Raw genomic sequence first — 20073 nt, forward strand, 5'->3', positions numbered from 1 at the left:
ATGGAATTCACTAGGCCAGAATACTGGGGTGGGTAGCCTTTGCCCTCTCCAGGGGATCTTCCCAACCCAGGGATGGAACCCAGGTCTCCTGTATTGCAGGCAGATTCTTTACCAGCTGAGCCACCAGGGAAGCACAAGAACAGAGTACTTGATAAAGTAACACATCAAACAGCTTTATGTACCCAAGTACTCAGGGTGTCTGACAGCAACTTGCTCTTTTAAAAAGCCTGCATGGAGGGGATTCCCTGGTAGCTCAGCGGTAAAGAATCCACCCACCAATGCAAGAGACACAGGTTCAATCCCTGGTCCAAGAGGATCCCACATGCTGAGGTGTGCCACAACTATCGAGCCTATGCTCTATAGCCTAGGAACTACAGCTGCTAGACCATGTGCTGAGAGCCTGGCCTCTGCAACAAGAGAGTGTACCGCAGTGAGAAGCCTGCAAGCCACAGCTGGAGAGCAGCCCCTGCTGGCCTCTGCAACAAGAGAGTGTACCGCACTGAGAAGCCTGCAAGCCACAGCTGGAGAGCAGCCCCTGCTGGCCGCAACTGGAGAAAAGTCTGTGTAGTAACAGACCCAGCACAGCCAATAAATAAATTTAAAAAACTATATATATTTTAAAAGTCTGCATGGAAACTTCCCTGGTGGTCCAGTGGTTAAGACTCTGTGCTTCCACTGCAGGGGATGTGGGTTTGATCCCTGGTTGGGGAACTAAGATCCCGCATGCCATAGGGCACAGCCAAAAAAACATTCCTTATGCCTCAATCCTGCTCACATACTATTACACAAATGGTTCCTTGTTTTTTCTTTCTTTTTTTAGTCACTCAAAACAGGAAACTCTAGCATGCCTTTCTTTGGTTAATTTAACACCCAATTTTGAATCAATATTGGTGCAGATGAGAGTTTATAGATGGCACCAGTAGACCTCAGCAGTTCCCTGGCCTAGCATGTCATTGCTCCTACTCTGGCGGTGGCTCTGCCACGCACAGCTCTGGAAGCCAGGCACACAGTACCTTCACGTGCCTGTCTCCTCACCGATAAAATGCAGAATAAAAATAACAACTGATCCTAGAATGCTGAGGACTAAATGAGGTAAAGTATAATACAATGCTAAGCACAAGACTTGGCACACAGTTAAGTGTGCAAACAACCATTCAAATTCTTTCATTCAAGACCTCTTCATTCAAGATCTGTGTTCTTAACACTGACAGCCTGTGGGAGCTGCCTTCTGAATACGTTTAACCTCTACAGTCTATTTTATTCAGTTGCCACAGTTGCCTTTTTATTTATTTATTTATTTAGGCATGTTTTGCCCCTGAAACTATTAGGGGGCTATATGTTATGCTTCTATCAGAATACCCGGCATAAAGCCTTAGATCCATTAGAAATTCACTCAGCCAGCCACCTGAAACACTCTCACCAACACACCCTAATCCCAGATGATTGGCTTTCAAATGAAACTACTCTTGCAAAATGTCTTCCCTGGCCAGATATGATAGACTGGATATGCCCAAGTGACTGTAATATTTGACCCCCAAATCCATAAACTCAGCATTCACACCAAGTCAGACTTCTATCTGCACAGCTAAACTTTGCTCTGTGCAGAGTTACCCAACCCAAATGGAACAGGGAATAATAGTGGGCCTTTCCTCTCCGTCATATTTCAGAGTGAGATACGGATTATAATCTCATGGTGACGAGAAGCTGCTTCTACCAGAACAGTCCCCAAGTCTACTTTTCGGGTATGGAGTCCTTACCCTCCTGGGGTTCAAAGTTTATTGTAGTCACAAAAATACAAGAGCACCAGTCAGGTATACAGGCACAGAAGGAAGCGCCAATAAGAGGTACCAACACGTTTGTAAGGGGGTGGGGCAACAATGAAACATTTCCAGCTGGGTTGACAGCTGCATAGCAAAGTGTGGAGACAAGAAACCTTGGAGAGGATGTAGGCTGGCTTGGGGGAGGGGAGGAGAGGCTGTAGTTACCCTATGTGGAAGCGCATGGGGTGTGCATTCACCCCCCAGGCAGAATTCCAAGAACTGGTATAGGGGAATAAACCCGGATCTCTGCGAATGAGACAAGTTGGCCCCATCTTTCCTTGTGACAGGTCCAGCCTGAAGACTTCACCCCCTCATCCCATTCACCTTTGTACCAGATGCACCTTAGTCACACACCCTTCCGCCCCCTCCCCGCCCCCAGGAATCAGCTTCTCAATTCAGACAAACACGCTTACAACCAAAGGTAAAGAAGCCAACACAGGGAAAGGCTTATCAGAGGTAAGATGAATCATCACAACATTAATTTTGAAAAAGAAGAGAAAAAAAATAATTTTAAGACTATAATTGCTACTTATCACCAAACTGTACATCATTCGAAGCCACTAGACTGAAACAAACGAAACACAAGCCTTCCCCATTTTGGACATTTCATACATCAAGCCACGTAAACGATAACTTACTATCCAGGAGGCTCTGAAGAAATTTCTGGAGTCGGGCTGACTGCTGAGCTCTGTAAACATTTAAAAAAAAAAAAAAATTACTTTGACTCAGTTATTTCAAGCCAAGGGGAAAACAGAGAAGTCCCTTTCTTGTCCTAGTTTAGGTGAAGCCCTCCGGGAGGCAGGGAGCCAAACTGAGCTGGAAAGGGCTCAGTGCAGGTGGACGGTGGTGTTCTTTCTCTGGGAGGAGGATTTCTGGGCTTTTGCCTCCCAGGGGCTGCACCCAAGGCTCTCTGCATGGGTCAGGAGATGCCCACTCCTCATGTGTATCTCCAGTCGCAGGCCCACTGGGTGGATGGCCCACCACTTCGCAACATGCATTAGTGATATGGACAGCACCTTGCGCCAGCTTATCCCCAGCCCTCGGACCCCTTGCCAAGCCCACCAGGCTTCGTCATGCACCCAAATGCCACAACCAGAGAGTGTCACCCAACACTTCATCAGGTACATAACATACAAAAAGAAAAGCATTTTAAAAGACCGTACTTCTAGATCATTCATTTACCCCTGGAAATGGGGAGCAATGTAGTTTCACAAAACCTCTTAATGCCTGTGTCATCAAGGAGGAGAGCGTGTTATCAATTGACAGGCCACTATGCAAAAGGGAGAAAACCAAGAGCTCTATGCAGATAAAAAGCAGCATAATTACAGAGTTTAGGGTGTCTATCATCTTGGAGAAGGAAAGGCAAAGGGTGTGATATATTTGCTTTTAAAAATAACATGGTAGTTGAATAAGTCAATGTACAGCTTCACTTTGAAAGATGCTCCGATGTCTGCTAATGACCACTTCAAGGAGAACAAGCTCTCTGGAAGAGAAGAGGCACTTGGGGAAAGGAGAGAAAGAAAACAGCAGGAGGAGGAGAAGGAAGACCCTGGGAAAGGAGGCAGAGATGGTGGGACAGGAGGCAGCCTTTTCTGGGGGCTCACGCCGGCTGTCCTCCAGCCCTTACCCCCAGTGCTCCTGGGAAACCACTGCTCTCCCCTCCACGTCCAGCCCCGATGCCCACACTGGCCTCTCCCGCCCATCCTCTCCTGGAGCCTCCCTCAGCGCCCGCCCATGCTGGATTTCCATCGTGGAAGAGCTTCGGCACAACCCCACTGAGTCCTCTGGAAACACCCGCTTCCTGCCTTCCCCCATCACAGGTTGTCAGCCAGCGCTATACCTCTGAGGGCTCCCCTGATTCTTTACCGCATAACTCTAGCTCCCATCAGCTACTTTCCCAGCAACCTCTAAAGTGTTTAGAAGCCTGCTTTGTTATCAGATGCACTGACCCTCCCTCAGAGTCTATTCTGGGGGGACCCCTCAGTTAGCTCTCACATTCGCCCCACCTTTCACTTTTCCTTCTTGCTCTGTTTTGCTCTCCTCCTCTGTTCTGTGTCAGACAAGATCCGCACAGGGGGCTACTGGTCCCCCACCCTCTCCCTCCCTGCAATCCTTGCTCCGCTCCCAGGCCTTCGACCAGCATTTCTCTTCGGGTGACTCTGACTGACTTTCAGCGCCCCTGCCTCTCACCCATTTCCAACTGTTGCCTGGATAGCCCCCACATGATCCACAGCCAACACCTCAGAAACACCTGAAACTACCTCCTTCATCTTCCTTCTGCACTGACCTTCTTCCCATCTTTCTTATGTGACATACTGACATCCCCATCCCTCCTGCTTCCTTCCCCAAGCCCTACACCTGTGTCTCCTATCCCTACCCTCAGTTCTTTGTTCTTTACACCAATTAGTTAAAATGTCTCACTGTGGGACTTCCCTGGTGGTCCAGTGGTTCAGACTGCGCAGACTCTGTGCTTCCAAAGCAGGGGGCAAGGGTTCAATCCCTGATCTGGGGACTAAGATTCCACATGCTGTGTGCCCCCATTAATAAAAAAAAAAAAAGAAAGAGAAATAAAGGAAGTTTTAAAAAAAAATTAAAATAAGGCATTGGCTAAATAATTATTTTTAAAAAGTTCTCACTGCAATTTCCTCTGTGAGTTCTCTCTCATATCCACCCTCCCCCTTGCTTCACGCTGGTGCCAGTGGAGTAGAGGCTCTCGCCCCTGCATGCCCAGATCACTGTAGCAGTCTCCTTGTCCTCTCAACTTCCAACTGGAGGTTTTCCCTTCAATTCAGCCTCTTGAGAGTGAGGACACTAAGCTTCCTAAAACACTTCCTGAATTACATCATTGGCTGGAAGGCAAAATCAATCATCCTCTTAACCATATTTTCTGAGCCTCTATAACCCAGGGTCAACCCTCTTTTCCCAAACCTGCCTCCCACTATTATCACCCAAAATGTTCTATTATAGCTGAATTCATCTACTTTATTCCTGAATCTATATTAAATATGTTTATTTTGCGCCTTCTACCATGCCTCCAATGGATGGCCCCTACTTTCACCAGGTACCTAAATTCCATCCATTCCTTAAGATCGGGCCCAGCTCCTAAGTCTCCCTTGATTTTCTGGAAGATTTCCCCTCTCCTGAGCCTTTAGAGCCCACAGTGCTCATTCAGCCCTTACCAGGTACTGCTAAGTACTACTGGAGCTCTTTTATTTATGAGTGTGGCTAGCTGCCATGCTCTTGAAGGCACTGCATCCACTCTTGTGCTGACTTAGAACCTCTCTCAGCACGTCTCACGTGCCTTAGCTAAGGGCCGTGGGTAACACATAACTGAATCAGTGTCAAGATGGCCCATCCATGCAACCTCTTCAGGCCCACCTAGCCACAGGCAGAGCTGTGGGTACCAGACGCCATCTCTACCCAAGGGAGGCTGCCATGAGCTCAGTAACCTTTGCCTGCTGTCCATCCTGGCACCCGTTGCAGAACCACTCTCCCTAGGCTACTTTGCCTGGCTGGGGCTCCCGTCCTGCCTCTTGACTCGCTTCAGGACTTACCTACAGCCACAGTTCTTCAGAACCAGCTCAGACCTCTATTCCCACAAGAGCGACAGCTGCTGCCAGTCCTTGCCCTGGGTGGAGACTCAGCCCCCTACCGTGCCGCACCCCTAGCTCGGTCACCTATCCGCCCGGTTGCAAGCACTGCTGCTCATCTTCTGCATTCCCCTGGGCCTAACCCCTGGTCCCTGCAGGCTAACTCTTCCTCTGGGGACTCTGGACTCCCCAAAGCTAACTCCTCTGCATTTGCTCACAGTCCCTCCCCCCTCTTATCCTGGTCCCCTTGGCTGTAGACATAATCACCGGTTTCAGTCTCTGGCTCTGCGTGACTTCACACCCAAGTAACCTATACTGGTGGCCTGACCCTCCTTGTCTCAGTTCTGTTTAAGAATAACGTGGTTCACAAGCATTTTCCATGTCTCTTGCCATAGTCTGTGGATGTCCCAGCTTCTTCAGCAGTGTTCGCATTCCTTTTTTATTTTCTGTAAAGATACCCTTTCCTGGTAAGAGTCTCCTTTGTTTTGTCAGGCAGCCATGGGGAGCCGTTCTCCAAACATTTGGTATTTTTCTTTCCCTTGGGAGCCCATTTATCTTGGACTCTCTTTTCTCTCTGACACACCTTTTAATAAACCACACTGGGACATAGCTCCCTGTAAAAATATCAATGCAAGCTGAGTTTCAAATGCATGTGGCCAGGCTGTCTGGCCTCCGGAGTACATTTTTTCATTAAGAACTTTCTGACCTTGCAAATTACAAATACTACTACTCTGACGGTGCCGTCCACATAAGAGGCACTCGATTCACAGCGGCTCTGTTTTTCAAAATGATCTCTGAGGTTTCTTTCTCGCAGGGCTGCAAAAAAATATACGGAAGTTGCCCACAAAAGGCTCCCTGAAAATTCAGAGAAGGTATACACCCAAGAAGGCAGAGGGGAGCTGTAAGGGTGACCCCTTGAAAGCAAAGAAAGAGGATGGTAAGAGCAGGGAAGCAGTTAAATCACCAGCCAGGCTGCATATATATATATATATATATATCTCTGAAAAATCCCCTGTAAGGAAAATGCCAAGCTCAAAAAAAAAAAAAAAAATCCAAGCAAAAATTAAGTTGGGGGTAAGGGAGATCTAAACCAGGACTCAGAGAGCCATGCAGCTTAAAAATAACCAGCATAACCATTCATCACCCCGACTACATGAAAAACCACAGAACAAAGAAGAGAGCAAAGGGAACCGAGGGCATGAGAAAAACTCAGAAATACCTGTGACAGGTTTGTACTGGGTGCTTTATTAAGCGTCTCCATTTTTTCTAAATCTGCCTCTAATTCTGTTTGGCAGAGGTTGAGATCAGTTTCTAGATTAGTCTGGTTCAAGAAAGAAAAGATGGGAAAGAGCATTTTAGTTAGGAGGAAAGGCAGACAGCATGGAAGATTACATTAGAAAAATGAGTTTGTTTAGTGTCATACATTAATAAGGCAAAGATGGGCACAACTGAAATACAAGAGCTTACTAGAAAGGAGTTAAAGGCAGGAAAACCGAGAATGCAGCATTAGGCAGCGAGAATGTAAATCCTGTGGCAATCAGAGCTCCAAACGCTACTCTACTTGCTAAAGAGAGGAACTACACATTCCACAAAAACCTACCTTTGAGGAAACACCTATTTTTCTCTCTTTTCAGAGTATGGTGACTATGACACATACTATATGTCAGTAGAATAAGTCATTGCTTTTAAAACCTCTACATATTAGTATAAGTCTTAGAGACTTTGTTAAACTGTTTTATCCCAAGCCAAAAACAAAAAGTTATAATCAAGTTTTTTTTTCCAAAAAAAAAAAAAAAAACAACGGGGGGGGGGGGAGGAGGAGATTTATTAAAAGAAGAACACCCCACAACACACTCACACTAGTCAGGCCAGAGCATACACACAGCCCGCAGGAGGAGCACAGCGGAATTACCTTTCTATCCTCTCTAGGAAGGATAGAGCAGTCTCCAGGAGTATAATCCCATATCTTTTTGGGAGGCTGACGGGAAGCAGAGGAGGAAATGAAGAAATGAGCATAAAGACATAAAGACAAACATGGAGACCGGCTCAAACAAAGAGGGGCAACACTAGGAGAACTGTCTCAACACAGAAAAGTGTAAAAACAGAAGGAGCAGGCACTCTGCCTCCTGAGGCTGCCTGGGGACCCCACGGAGCTCTTGGGAGCCGGAAACGTGAAGTGGGAGGTTTGTTTCTACATCTAGGTCTCAGGGAAATCACTGTTGGATACGAAATAATGAAAACTTTTAAAAGAACAAAGAAAAAGCATTAACACCAATTTGAATGAAAACAGAAACATTTCAATTTCACATTGTTCTTTTGCAACTAAGACTGACACTGTGAGCCTACACTTTGGAGGTAGTCTTTCCCGCTGTAAACTTTATCATGTCTTCACAAATGTGTGAATTTGGAGATCTAACCAAGGGTGGGTAAATGGTGCTAAATGTGCTTTCTGTGATTTGTGGCAAGGAAATCCATGCATAAAACGGATGTTAAATGTTGTGCTGTATAACTAGACAATTTCATTAGATAATTTTTTAAATCTCTGACAGTTTAACAAGACTTGATAACATTGCTGACGGTAGAATCAGACCTTCCATCTCTCTTAGAAGAAAGAATTTCTACTTTGAATTTAAACAGTGAACTGTAAGGTTATTTTCGTTTTCTCCTTTCACTCTCCTTAGAATGAGCTGTATTCCCAAAGTAACAATCTGCCAGGAGAATTGTTTTAAGGGGGATCCAGTGTGGACACTTAGTTGCTTAGTCATGTTCGACTCTGCGACTCCAAGGACTGAAGCCCACCAGGCTCCTCTGTCCAGCAGAATTCTCCAGGCAAGAATACTGGAGTGGGTAGCCAAGCACTCCTCCAGGGGATCTTCCCAACCCAGGGATTGAACCCAGGTCTCCCGCATTGCAGGTGGATTCTTTACCATCTGAGCCACCAGGGAAGCCCAAGAATATTAGAGTGGGTAGCCTATCCCTTCTTCAGGGAATCTTCCTGACCCAGGAATCGAACCGGGGTCTCCTGCATTGCAGGTGGATTCTTTACCAGCTGAGCCACCAGGGAAGCCCCAAGAAGGATCCAGAGGACATCTGGAAGTTACAAGGTACTTCTAAACCTGCAATCTCTTTCCCACTCTGTACACCTTTTCGTTCTGCCTGTTTAGACTTGAAATTTCTTACACAATGACCTCTGAGGACACGAGTTCATTAGTAACTCCTATCATTCTGCACAAATTTCATCATAAACAACTCTGTGGCAGCATTCAAATTAGTTTTAAATTTCACCTTGAGCTTACTTACAGAAATCACATCAATTTTGTCGAAATTTTAGGGGGGAGGGAGGAAGAAGAAAAGGCTGACACCCAGGCCGTTTGTAATGAATTTATAGATGAAAAGTAACCTGATTCCAAGGCGCTTTCACCACTAACATCAGCAGGTCAGTAACGTGATCTCGGTATGCTTATATTCTGCAATTTAGAGAGTAAGTGCCACTGACAATTGTCACTCATCTTTAAGCACTTAATACACTTGAATCTTATTGGGGATGGAGACTTTCTCAAGTCACTGATGGTAGCCCTACTCATTTACTTCCTGCAAAATATTAAACAGTGCTTACAAATAAAATTAGTTTTAAATCATCTTCCCCGAATGGTCCCTGAAGTCTAAATCAGCTGATACTCTACAATTTGTTAGACCTAAAAGGTATTATAGTCAGGGTTTACTGAAGCTTCAGCTCACTAAATCAGGGTGGCTTTAAGTGAAGGGGCTGAGGAAAAAAGGAGCGCAGGGTAAACATCTACAGTTCTGGCTGGCTTTACTGCTGGGAAGTGGGTCCTAGGTTCACGTGGAATAAAAAGGAGAAACGATGATCCACACGATTTGACTGGAGTTTTAATTTCATTCTGCTCCCAAATGACCGAAAAACCCTCCAAAACAACTTCCATGGTTTATACCCCTCTTATTTCTGTCTCTTAATGGCTCAGAGTTGGTTGGGGTAGGAGACGTGAAGAGAAGAAAACAAATTCTCCCCATCACACCTTCCTCCCAAGCCCTGGGAGTACTATCCAGTCATCAATCTGGTTCAACCAGGTAACAAGCTCACCCTTTTGCCTCACACCATAAGGACCTGTTCATCTCAATGATATTCCTCAGGATATGGGCACTGATTAAGCTCTTCTGGCAAGTCTTCAAAAGTATCATCTTTTATGACTTTAAAAGACTTACACAAGAAGTAGTAGTCCCATTTAAGAAATCTAAGGTCTATGTAAGGAACATTCTGGCTTCAGAGAAAATGGCATTTTGGAGAAAAGTATCTCTAAGTCTTTAAATAATTAAAAGTCAGTTGGGACAACAGGGTAGGAACACAAATTACAGGAAGGTCCCAGAACACAGATGGACTGTTTTCTCAACATTTGTCTGGATTGGCTGTGTGGTGTTCAGACTACCATTTCCCATAGAGACAATTAATTCACTGAGCTATTCACAGAGCCTATCTAGGCACACTGTGACTGAAATGCTGTCAATTGCTAACAGAAAGAGTATTAATTACAATGACAGATTCCGGCTTCATAACTTTCCCTAAAAGTTAATATTTCAGTAAAACTAGTTATCTGGCAAATGAGGAGATGGCTAGAAATTATAGATTCTCAACAGGGTTTAAAAAATCAATGGTACAGGCTCCTTATTATCAACAATTTAATGCTATGACTTTCTCTTAATATTTGGCATTTTTTACTTTGTAATATAAATTAGTCTTGGCTTCCGCTGCTACTAGGTGTTGTACATGTGTGATGATTCCTCTTCTTTGACTTAAAATATACTGTTTAATTATAGCCTCACCGAAGACTTAAAATTCTGGTTTCCCTCAGGGAAAAAAATACCTATAACTGGAGTTTATGAAAAGTTGTTAGTTATAGCTAATCCTGGATAATAAATTGGATTTTTGAAAAAAAAAAAAATAATAAAGCTAATATCACTTTATTTCTCTGATGAAAGTATGGCATTATTATTGCATGTACTAATCATCGTCTTTTGGGGTGGGGGGAACACATTTCCAAAGGTTTTTTCTATTGTGAGACAACTGAGCAGGTTTTAAGAAAAAGATTAGGATATTGCTGAAGTTCTGCACGTGGAAAAGACTGTGAGAGGTCGACTTCACTGGTGTGTTAATGGTGGACAGCAGAGAAAAAACGGAGAGCGGAGAAGTGAGGTGTGCACCAAAGCTTTGGGGAGGGGAGGAGACTGGGCACGCTTCGGGTTGGATGCGTCCCTCGCTTCTGACCACTAGGTGGCACTGTTCTTCCAAGGCTGCCTGGCTGATAGTAGGTGACAGAGAAGACAAAGTAGGACTGCCTGTTCCTACAAATGGAGTGTTTACAAGTGCTCCTCACTCTGAAAATGCCTGAACATTCCAACAAAGCTCATCATGGCTAAATCAAATGAGCAACTTCAGAGCACCAGCTAAATTCCTCTGTCTTCATCTTCATGAAAAGTATACCATGAAATTTAACATTTTCTTGAACTATAAAGTTATTGCTATCGACTTAAAAAAAAAAAACCCACATTATTCTAAATCATGTGATTCAAATGCCAGATTCAATGCTTAAAGTCTCATACAAACATCTAATAAAATGTTTTATTTTTATACACTTAATCTCTCTACCTGTAAATTCTTTCTGCAGCTGTAATAATTGAGACTTTACAGTAACTGAAATTTTAAAGTCAGTTTCCAGTCATGTCCAGTGGAAAAATGAGCTCAGTTCTCCCTTCTGTTTGATACTCCTTTGGGTGCAAGGCCAAGAAAATCCTCCTTGAAGTGCCAAAAATCAATTTGTACCAAAGCCAACTCAGATCCATCACAGGGAATTTGTAGGCTATTGGGCTGAATACTAAGTTTGCTAGAATTCCTAACTCACATGTATAATTTTGGGAAATAGTATCCCTACCTCATAGAGATCATTCCTTAAAAGTTGCCTGTAACAGGGTAGCATTCTCAGACCACCTGTGCACAGAAAGGCCCTCTTCCTTTTGCTTTGTCCCTTCTGTTACATGTATGTTTCTAAAATTTCTATTTAAAACAGGGACACTGCTGGCCTTTCTCAGTGTATACGCTTTTTCCTGCTTGTCTTCAGCACACTGTGAAGCCTTTGTTCAAGGGACTGAACCGAAGCCTGAAATAATGCAGCCTACAAGGTGTGTGACATTTGTTGCTAGTGGTGAGAGGTCCTAAGACAAGCAATGATTTAGCCGTGTCTCCCTGAAATCTTCTAGCAAGAAACACTTCCCAGAGCTCACTGTCCCTTCTTGGTGAAGTAAAGCAGTGGAAAGCTCACAGGTTGTAGTGAGAATAGACAATCCCACCACTGACAGCCAACAAAACTCTTTCCCACTTCCTGAACTCTTTACAAACAGATCTGGTTCTTTGGCAGCAACAATGCATCAACAGCATTATTTAAAAAGGTGTCTATAACCACTGAAGCTATTAAACTTACCGGTTTCCCAAACTCCAATTCCGAAAAGAATTTATACCAAGGTTCATTCTTTAAATCTATCTCTTCTGGGCTTATATCCCGACTCTATAGGGGTTGGTGACAGGGAAATGGAAGAAAGAGAAGGATAACATTATGCAGAGATTACATAGGAACCGGCCAGTAGAGATGCAGTGGTTTCCAGAAATATATAGCACCTGCATTCAACAGCAGCAATCATCTTTTTTTTTTTTTTTTTTTTTTTTTAACAGACATGAGCAAAATCAGGAGCTGAAACGGGCAGGAAAGGATGTGTTTATGAAAACAGGCACACTGAGGTAGGCAGCAGTGAAGGAACTGTTCACTCGTCCCCAGGCAGAGGGACGCATATGGAGAGCACTGTACCCCACGGCTGCCCTCTCAACACATCTGAACACGAGCATGACAGTTTTCCTTAATTGTCAGAGTGGTGGGAGAAAAGAGAGCCCCTCTTTCCTCTTTCCAAAGAGCTAAGAGTTACAAGCAAATAACCTGGTGAACACACCAAACATTTAGCCATCTACGCCAGATGAGTAGAGCAAACACTTTTTATGGGCTAGTACGGTTTTAGTGCTTATTTGCAAGGCTGTCTTCAGGTTTTCAAAAATCAACAGCAAATACTGACACTTTTATAAAAGCCAATTTGTTAATACTGCATCTTTAATGGCACATGAGTAGGTGAGAAACCAGTCCCACACAGAGTAAAGTGAACGATGATGGAAGTAAAAACAGAAGACACAAGTGAAAAAACATTTTAAACAAGCATCCATGGGGGATGAACACAGACAGATATACCTTGTGCTTTAAGAGATAAATGTTAAAGAACTGGGGGGAAAAAAAAAGGAAAAAGCTGAACAAGACAGATAACAGTACAACACGGGGGAGAAACTTCTGGGTTATGTTACAAAAATAAGTTAGCTTTCTCATCTTATACAGCTCTAAGAGGTAATTCACAGACTGATAATTTGATTCCTTGGGATTTCATGTTTCGTCAAATATTTATAAAGTTCTGGTACCTTGCTCTGTGGAAGAGCATATGTTTCTGGAAATAATTAGTTGGAAAATGAGTGCCTGGAAAGCAAATCAGTTTCCCTTTAATAAACTGGAGATATGATCACATCAGATGAAAGTGTTAGAGGCTCAAGGCTTAATTCTTATGTGTATATGTTTCAAAAAAGCTTAATAGTCACAGAAGAGAGAAATGGTGATATCCTGACAATATGAAATAGAAAATATACATTTCCCATTGAGATTGAAAACATCGTAAGAAACATGCCCTCGGGGCCACAACACATAGAAAGGAAATCGCACGTCCTGCGGACACATCTCCAAGTGACTCCTTCACAAAGCAGTTCCTCTGGACACATTTTTCTTAACATTCAGGTAACGGGGCTTTTGCAGCTTGTTGAAATGGCTGTAAACTTTCTTAGCAACCTTCACCAGTCTCTAAGATCCCTAATAAAGATCTTTACTATTATTTCTACTTTTGCTTTAAACCGAGGAAGATCTGATAGATAACTTTTCTTTAACTGAAGTTAACTGAATAGTAGTTAGTTGAAATCAAAGGAAAATGTGTATTGAAACATTCTGTCCTCTTGCATCCAGACTAAACCTTCCTCCAACTGTCTTTAGGGGCAGAGGAGCTTAAAATCTGGAGAATGTGTGTTCCATCTCAGTGGATTCTGTAATTCTGTAAAATACTGGAATCTATATTTATTCAGCGAAATGAGGTGCAATACTGACAAGGACACCACCATTTAGGAGGGTCAGGTTAGACATGGGGACAGCCTAGGTCCTTGTATGATGGGGCTTCGTGAAACCTATTTCATGTTTATTACTTTAAAAGACTACTTATGAACTGCTCCCTGGGAATAATTTGGTTTTGTTTTCTTTTTCTATTTAAAAAAAATAAAATGTACCAACTTTTTCAGAAAACTGCCTGAATGTCCTGGTACTCAGTTCTGAAAGAATCAACCCATTTTATTGTCAAAGGTTGTTCACAGATTGTTTTATTACCAAGGTTAATGATGGGTTGAGAATTGAATCAGGAGGCATGTCAACCAGCTTGCACCCAGAGCAGCCAACCTTAGCCCTTGGAGCTGCCCAGCGAGAAAGCTAAAGAGGCAATAAATACCACACAGCACTTGATTCTGCACTGAAAACTCCTTTCTAGGTCCAAGCACAGAATGGACAAACAGGTGACTGTCCTGGATGGCCCCATCACTCCATGGGAAATAGATGGGGAAACAGTGAAACAGTGTCAGACTTTATTTTTGGAGGCTCCAAAATCACTGCAGATAGTGACTGCAGCCATGAAATTAAAAGACGCTTACTCCTTGGAAGAAAAGTCATGACCAACCTAGATAGTATATTCAAAAGCAGAGACATTACTTTGCCGACTAAGGTCCGTCTAGTCAAGGCTATGGTTTTTCCTGTGGTCATGGATGTGAGAGTTGGACTGTAAAGAAGGCTGAGCGCCGAAGAATTGATGCGTTTGAACTGTGGTGTTGGAGAAGACTCTTGAGGGTCCCTTGGACTGCAAGGAGATCCAACCAGTCCATTCTGAAGGAGACCAACCCTGGGATTTCTTTGGAAGGAATGATGCTAAAGCTGAAGCTCCAGTACTTTGGACACCTCATGCGAAAAGTTGACTCATTGGAAAAGACTCTGATGCTGGGAGGGATTGGGGGCAGGAGGAGAAGGGGACGACCCAGGATGAGATGACTGGATGGCATCACGGACTCGATGGACGTGAGTCTGAGTGAACTCCGGGAGATGGTGATGGACAGGGAGGCCTGGCGTGCTGCGATTCATGGGGTCGCAAAGAGTCGGGCACGACTGAGCGACTGAACTGAACTGGGCTGAACTTCTGGATGGACCGCAGGCTATCTGTTCTGGCAGGCAGAGCAGATTTCACAAAGCCAGGCTGAGGTCTCTGCGACAGGGAGCTATCTTTTCCCAGCTTGGCAAAATGCTCAGAAAAGGCAGGGGACTCAGGAGGAAAATGCCTGATCGCTCAGAAGAATAGTTCTGCTGCTTGGATGGGAGCTGGAGACTAGCTTCAGACTGTAATTAAAGAATCTGAATGTGGCGTGTTCATTTACATGGCACTTTGTTATACTCACAGATCTTTTTTACCCACATTATCACATGTGACCCTCTCACTCAATGCTCCAGTGAGGTTGGCAGGCCAGATAATAATTCCATTTTACAGGTGAAAACACTGTGGTTGTTCAGAAAAGTTAAGTGATGCCCCCAGACATAAGGCAGTGTCCGAATTTGAACTTGGAACTCAGAAACCTTCCAATTCCTAGTCCAGTGCTGCTTACCTTTCTCATCCTCCCCAGGAGAAGGGGGTGGGGCTGCTGAGTTTGCAGATGATACCAAGCTAACATAAGGGCGAGGGACAGACTTGAAAAGTCAGGAAGGAGCCCAAGGTGACTCTGAACTGGGAAGAAACTAAGTTGGGTAAATCCCCATGTTTTACACTTCCAAATAAATATTGTGTTTATAATAGTGATTTTTATATTTGTCCTTCTCACATTATCCCTATGGGAGCAGGAACCCCAACATCTAACCCAGGGCTTGGGACATAAATGTTAATTCTACAAGCGGATGCTTGAACAACCTGGGCCTCAGGGATGCATGCAGTTGAAAATCCGAGTATAATTTACAGTATAATTACAGTATAATTTATTGGCCTTTAGTATCCAGGCTTCCTCCACATCCACAAACTCAACCAACTGCAGTTGTGCAGGGCTATAACATTTACTACTGAAAAGAATCCACAATTAGGTTGACTGTGCAATTTTTCCAGCTGGAGGTGCTTGTGTCTGCTTAAGCCTGTGCAATTCAAACCTGTGCTGTTCAAGGGTCAACTGTACATATTTACTGAATTGAATTGAATTCAGTTCTGTAAGGGACTTGGGAGGGAAGTATGTAAAAGGACCACAGCCTGAAAAACACCTATTTCTCACAAAGCAGGGGCCAACCAGTAGCTCTCCAACTCCAAGACCAGAAGAAAATGGGCTCATACGACAATAAGAGGGAGGCCAAACAGTAACAAAGAACTTCATATGAGTTTGTCAAATAGCTGAACAGGTCACCACGGCTGCAAATCTCCTGCGAATCTTCTGAAGGTAGCACAGTGTTTGTCTGGGATTCTGTGGGTTTGCTGCAGGGACAAGATGAATGCTAAGGCAATCTTCAGAGTCTACGCTTCAGCCCACTGTGCGAACAGGACAGATGTGCCTGTGAGGTCCCAGTTCAAATTGCCAGGCTTAAGCAGACACAAGCACCTCCAGCTGGAAAAACACTGGGGGGAAATAGGGATTCTCCCCCATAAGAAAAAGATGTGCCTTTCTGGGAGAAAATTTAGATCCTCTATGTGTCTCTAGTTGGTACACTTATTCACAGCTAACCACCACAAAAACGTGTGTGTGTGCTCATGTGTGTGAATATGGTGGTGGTGGTTGGGGAAGAAGGGGCCCCTCAAATTCTGGCAAACCAAACACTGAAACCAAGAGGCGGGACTCACACTGAAACTCCCATTCCAACTTTCCTGTTCACGTGGCAAAAACAGCAGAAAGAAAAATTCAAAGATGAAGGAATGATGCCACCTCTGTGAAGAACAGACTATGAAAAGATGAAGATTCTCTCTAAAATGAAAAACTACTCTTTGGGAAGAAACAGCTGGACAGCAATGTTCCTCTGGGCCGGCCTTGGGTATTATGTCCTAACTGGTTGGCCCAGGCCCTGGTACAGCCGGAGGGGCTTCCTGTGTGGGAACAGCCAGAGGGTGCTTGACCATCCACGCGTACGGTCATCACAGCTCTCCAAAGTGGGGCCCGTGGGCAGAGGGAGCTACTTCTCAGGGTTTGTGAAAACAATATAAATGCTCCCAAGGACTATGAGATGGAGGATACTGTGACTGTTGTGGTATCAATGAGCACAAAATTATGGATTTGGGGTTTTCTTCCCCCCTAGTTTGGAGTAGTGGTCAAATTACTAGGAACCAAGGAAGGGAAGAGGAAACAAAGGAGAAATTAATAATAATATCGCCAAAACAAAAGCACACAGGGGCCTACAGAGTCTGGAAGCACGGAAGTGTATGGATATGTGATGTATGTCCCTTGCTTGTTATTCAAGTATCAGGAACATATTCAAAGGACATAACTTTCTTTCTAGGAAGACCTGTGTGGAAGGTTACCTTCCGTGTTTATTACCTTCTCACAGAGAGAGAACCTGCAGTGAAGGGAGGAGACAGAGGCAAAATTCTCTACTCCTCTCAGAACTTTTTGCTTAAAATAACTTTGGTGCACAGTAAATGCTGGAGAATGACAACTCTGAAGCATTTTGGTGAACTGTTGAACCTTTTTTCCTAACTAAAATTACTTACCCCTTTGTGCTTTTAAAGATGTCACCTTTGTATTTTAGTAAAAGTCAAATCAATTATTCCTTAAAAACATGTAGAGCAAAAGAGGCGGAGGGAGAAGAATTTGAACCCACATTTCAGGGGCCTTCTTATTCTGGACTCAGTGTGGTAACCGCATTTTAATGAGAATCAATTGCCAGCATGACAATTCCCTCCTGCTAGAAAGGCTGGAGGGCTGCAGGGTTTATGGAGCCTTGGAGGTCCCTTTAACCATGATCAGAATTCTGAAACCAGCTTGTTCTAATGAAGGGTGAATAAAAGGAAGTGTGACGGGCAGATATGAAACTCATCAGTCTGTAAAAATTCTCCCTTGTCTTTACAGGGTGGTCTCCTTTGCCCATACAGGCCATTCTCCCTACTGATAACTGCTTGGAGATGTGAACTTGTGTAAGAAACCACAAATCAGATGGAACATGCAATGTGTCCTCTCTATTCAACTTGTCAGAAAAGGAAGACCTAAAAGCCATAGTCTAACAGCCTGGGGCTTTTTTCCCCCCAAGTAACATCATCATATTAATTATCTGGTTTTTAATGATGTACTTGTAACTTCAACAAAATGTATGCATGTTCAAGTAAGAGTCACCTCTAAAACTACAATTTTAGTCCGGTTAGTAATAAGCCTGATAAACGAATGGTTAGATGTTTTTTTTAAAAAGCAGCAAAATCAACCTTTACACTAGCAGACTTAAAATTAGTGAAAATCACGCACAAAAAGAGCAACAAAGCCACAATGAGAGGATTCTTTCAATGCAGACTCTCAGCACTTATTTTGTGAACACCTGCCAAATGAAAAGAGTAAAAATACTTCATATTGCCACTGTCTTCTAAACAAAGCAAGTCTATCTCAGTGGAGAAAGAATGTAATCCAAGCGCACAATGCATCCGGATTAAAGAACTCGGGCAGGGCGAGACAAAAGCACTTTAATATGCACATTACCATCTTTTCGTTGGTCAGAACAGAGGACTTGCCCGGCTGATACTCGTAAATGCTTCTGGGCTCTGCGCGGTATTTTCTTGTATCCACTTTCTTATCTGGGGGCTCCCAGTCAGTCCTGTAGAAAGAAAATCCTATTAGAGCTATTCTCATGAAAATTGGCATCCAACTGTTCTGACGACTTTGGCCGACTGTAGTTTAATCAAGGAATTTTTATATCCGAGGCACAAAATGGGACTCTGCGCAAAGTGTTCAGTTGTGCTGCTTTCCTTCTTCAAATAACCAGTTAGATCCCTGTGTTTGCTTCACAAAAGGCTTGAGGTGTCCTGTACTCGCAACCAGGCACCGGGAAGCAGGGGGACAAGAAAGGGAAGAAAAGCAGCAGCTGTAGCTGCAAAGTGTGCTCTGGAAAAAATCCTTCACCTTGCTCTGCTCTCAGGGGCTTATCACCTCCCAGACATGCCTGTACTTCCCACTCAGGCTGGTGCAGTGAGAGAGAATGCAGGACCTGGAGCCAGGCAGCTGTGGCTCCAACCCTACTACAGCCCTTGCTAGCTGGCTCTTCTGGGCCAAGCACTCAGCCTCTGCTGAACTCAGTTTACTCAGCTGCTAAGTGCGGTTGTTGCAAGGATTAATGAGACCGTATGTCTCAGCATGTAAATCACGTTGCAAAAGACCAGGCCCACAGTAACCACTCTATAAACACTTTGGTTTGGTTTTGTTTGTTTTCGGGCGCACCGTGTGGCATGTGGGATCTTAGTTCTCCGATCAGGGATTGAACGTGCGACCTCTGCACTGGAAGCATGGAGTCTTCACCACTGAGCTGCCATGGAAGTTTGAAACGTTACTTGTTTTTATAACCATGTTCTTCTTCCCTATTCCACACCCTACCCTGGTAATCACCCAAACTGCAGCCTTTGGCACAGGTACTTAACCTGATCCAGTGGGGGATTTCAGAGGATACATGAAGCCTTGGAAATTACTTGCAAAATTTTCATGTAGGCACATAATTGCGTTTTGCACTGTGATTATAATCAGTTTTTCCTGCAAGGCTACAAACTTCTTGAAGGCAGGGACAACGATCATGTGCGCAATGTGCCTCCATAGCATCTCCAATTGCACACAGAATGCACCCAGTAGATGCTTAATGAATGCACTTGTAAGGATTTGCAGGTACACCCAGCCTTCCTTTCAGATTAGTTATCAAACTCTGAGGCAGATGTCACGTACATATACGTGGGATTTCAAAAATAGCCATTCATTTGTCATGAAGATGGAAGAAGTTTGGAGGTATGAAACAGTGTATATTTAAAGGGAAAATAATTTTGTTTAGCCAGAACCTATTTTGGGTTGAGAAGTGTTAGAAAATGGAGCTGGGAGATGCCTGGGACACTGGTCCAGATACCCTGGAGGCTGTTCCCAAGGGTATGCTGCTGCTGCTGCTAAGTCGCATCAGTCCTGTCCGACTCTGTGCGACCCCATAGATGGCAGCCCACCAGGCTCCTCCGTCCCTGGGATTCTCCAGGCAAGAACACTGGAGTGGGTTGCCATTTCCTTCTCCAGTGTATGAAAGTGAAAAGTGAAAGTGAAGTCGCTCAGTCGTGTCCGACTCTTAAGGACCCCATGGACTGCAGCCCGCCAGGGTCCTCCATCCATGGGATATTCCAGGCAAGAGTACTGGAGTGGGGTGCCATTGCCTTCTCCGCCCAAGGGCATAAATAAGACTCAGTAAAAGACAATTGGGTCATTTAGTGTGGGCATTAACAAATGACAAATATCATTTCAACCA

The 20073-nt window shown here is 44.1% G+C and overlaps 1 protein-coding gene across 50 annotated transcripts in view; it reads right to left on the minus strand.

Annotated features, from left to right (window-relative positions):
* The window catches only part of SORBS1 (sorbin and SH3 domain containing 1), a 233556-nt gene that overhangs the window by 41314 nt on the left and 172169 nt on the right, over window positions 1–20073 (minus strand). For 45 of the 50 annotated variants that reach the window (XM_060405059.1, XM_060405041.1, XM_042238982.2 and 42 more), the window contains 5 exons: window positions 18288–18402; window positions 11902–11985; window positions 7323–7388; window positions 6630–6731; window positions 2459–2508 (listed from right to left, as the gene is read on the minus strand). In XM_060405059.1, the coding sequence (XP_060261042.1) occupies window positions 2459–2508; window positions 6630–6731; window positions 7323–7388; window positions 11902–11985; window positions 18288–18402 (417 nt within the window). The remainder of the gene's footprint in view (window positions 1–2458; window positions 2509–6629; window positions 6732–7322; window positions 7389–11901; window positions 11986–18287; window positions 18403–20073) is intronic. The other 5 variants (XM_060405055.1, XM_060405040.1, XM_060405069.1 and 2 more) reach the window with 4 other exon arrangements.

The sequence above is a fragment of the Ovis aries genome, chromosome 22 (assembly GCF_016772045.2).
Source record: "Ovis aries strain OAR_USU_Benz2616 breed Rambouillet chromosome 22, ARS-UI_Ramb_v3.0, whole genome shotgun sequence".
NCBI classification, from domain to species: Eukaryota; Metazoa; Chordata; class Mammalia; order Artiodactyla; family Bovidae; genus Ovis; species Ovis aries.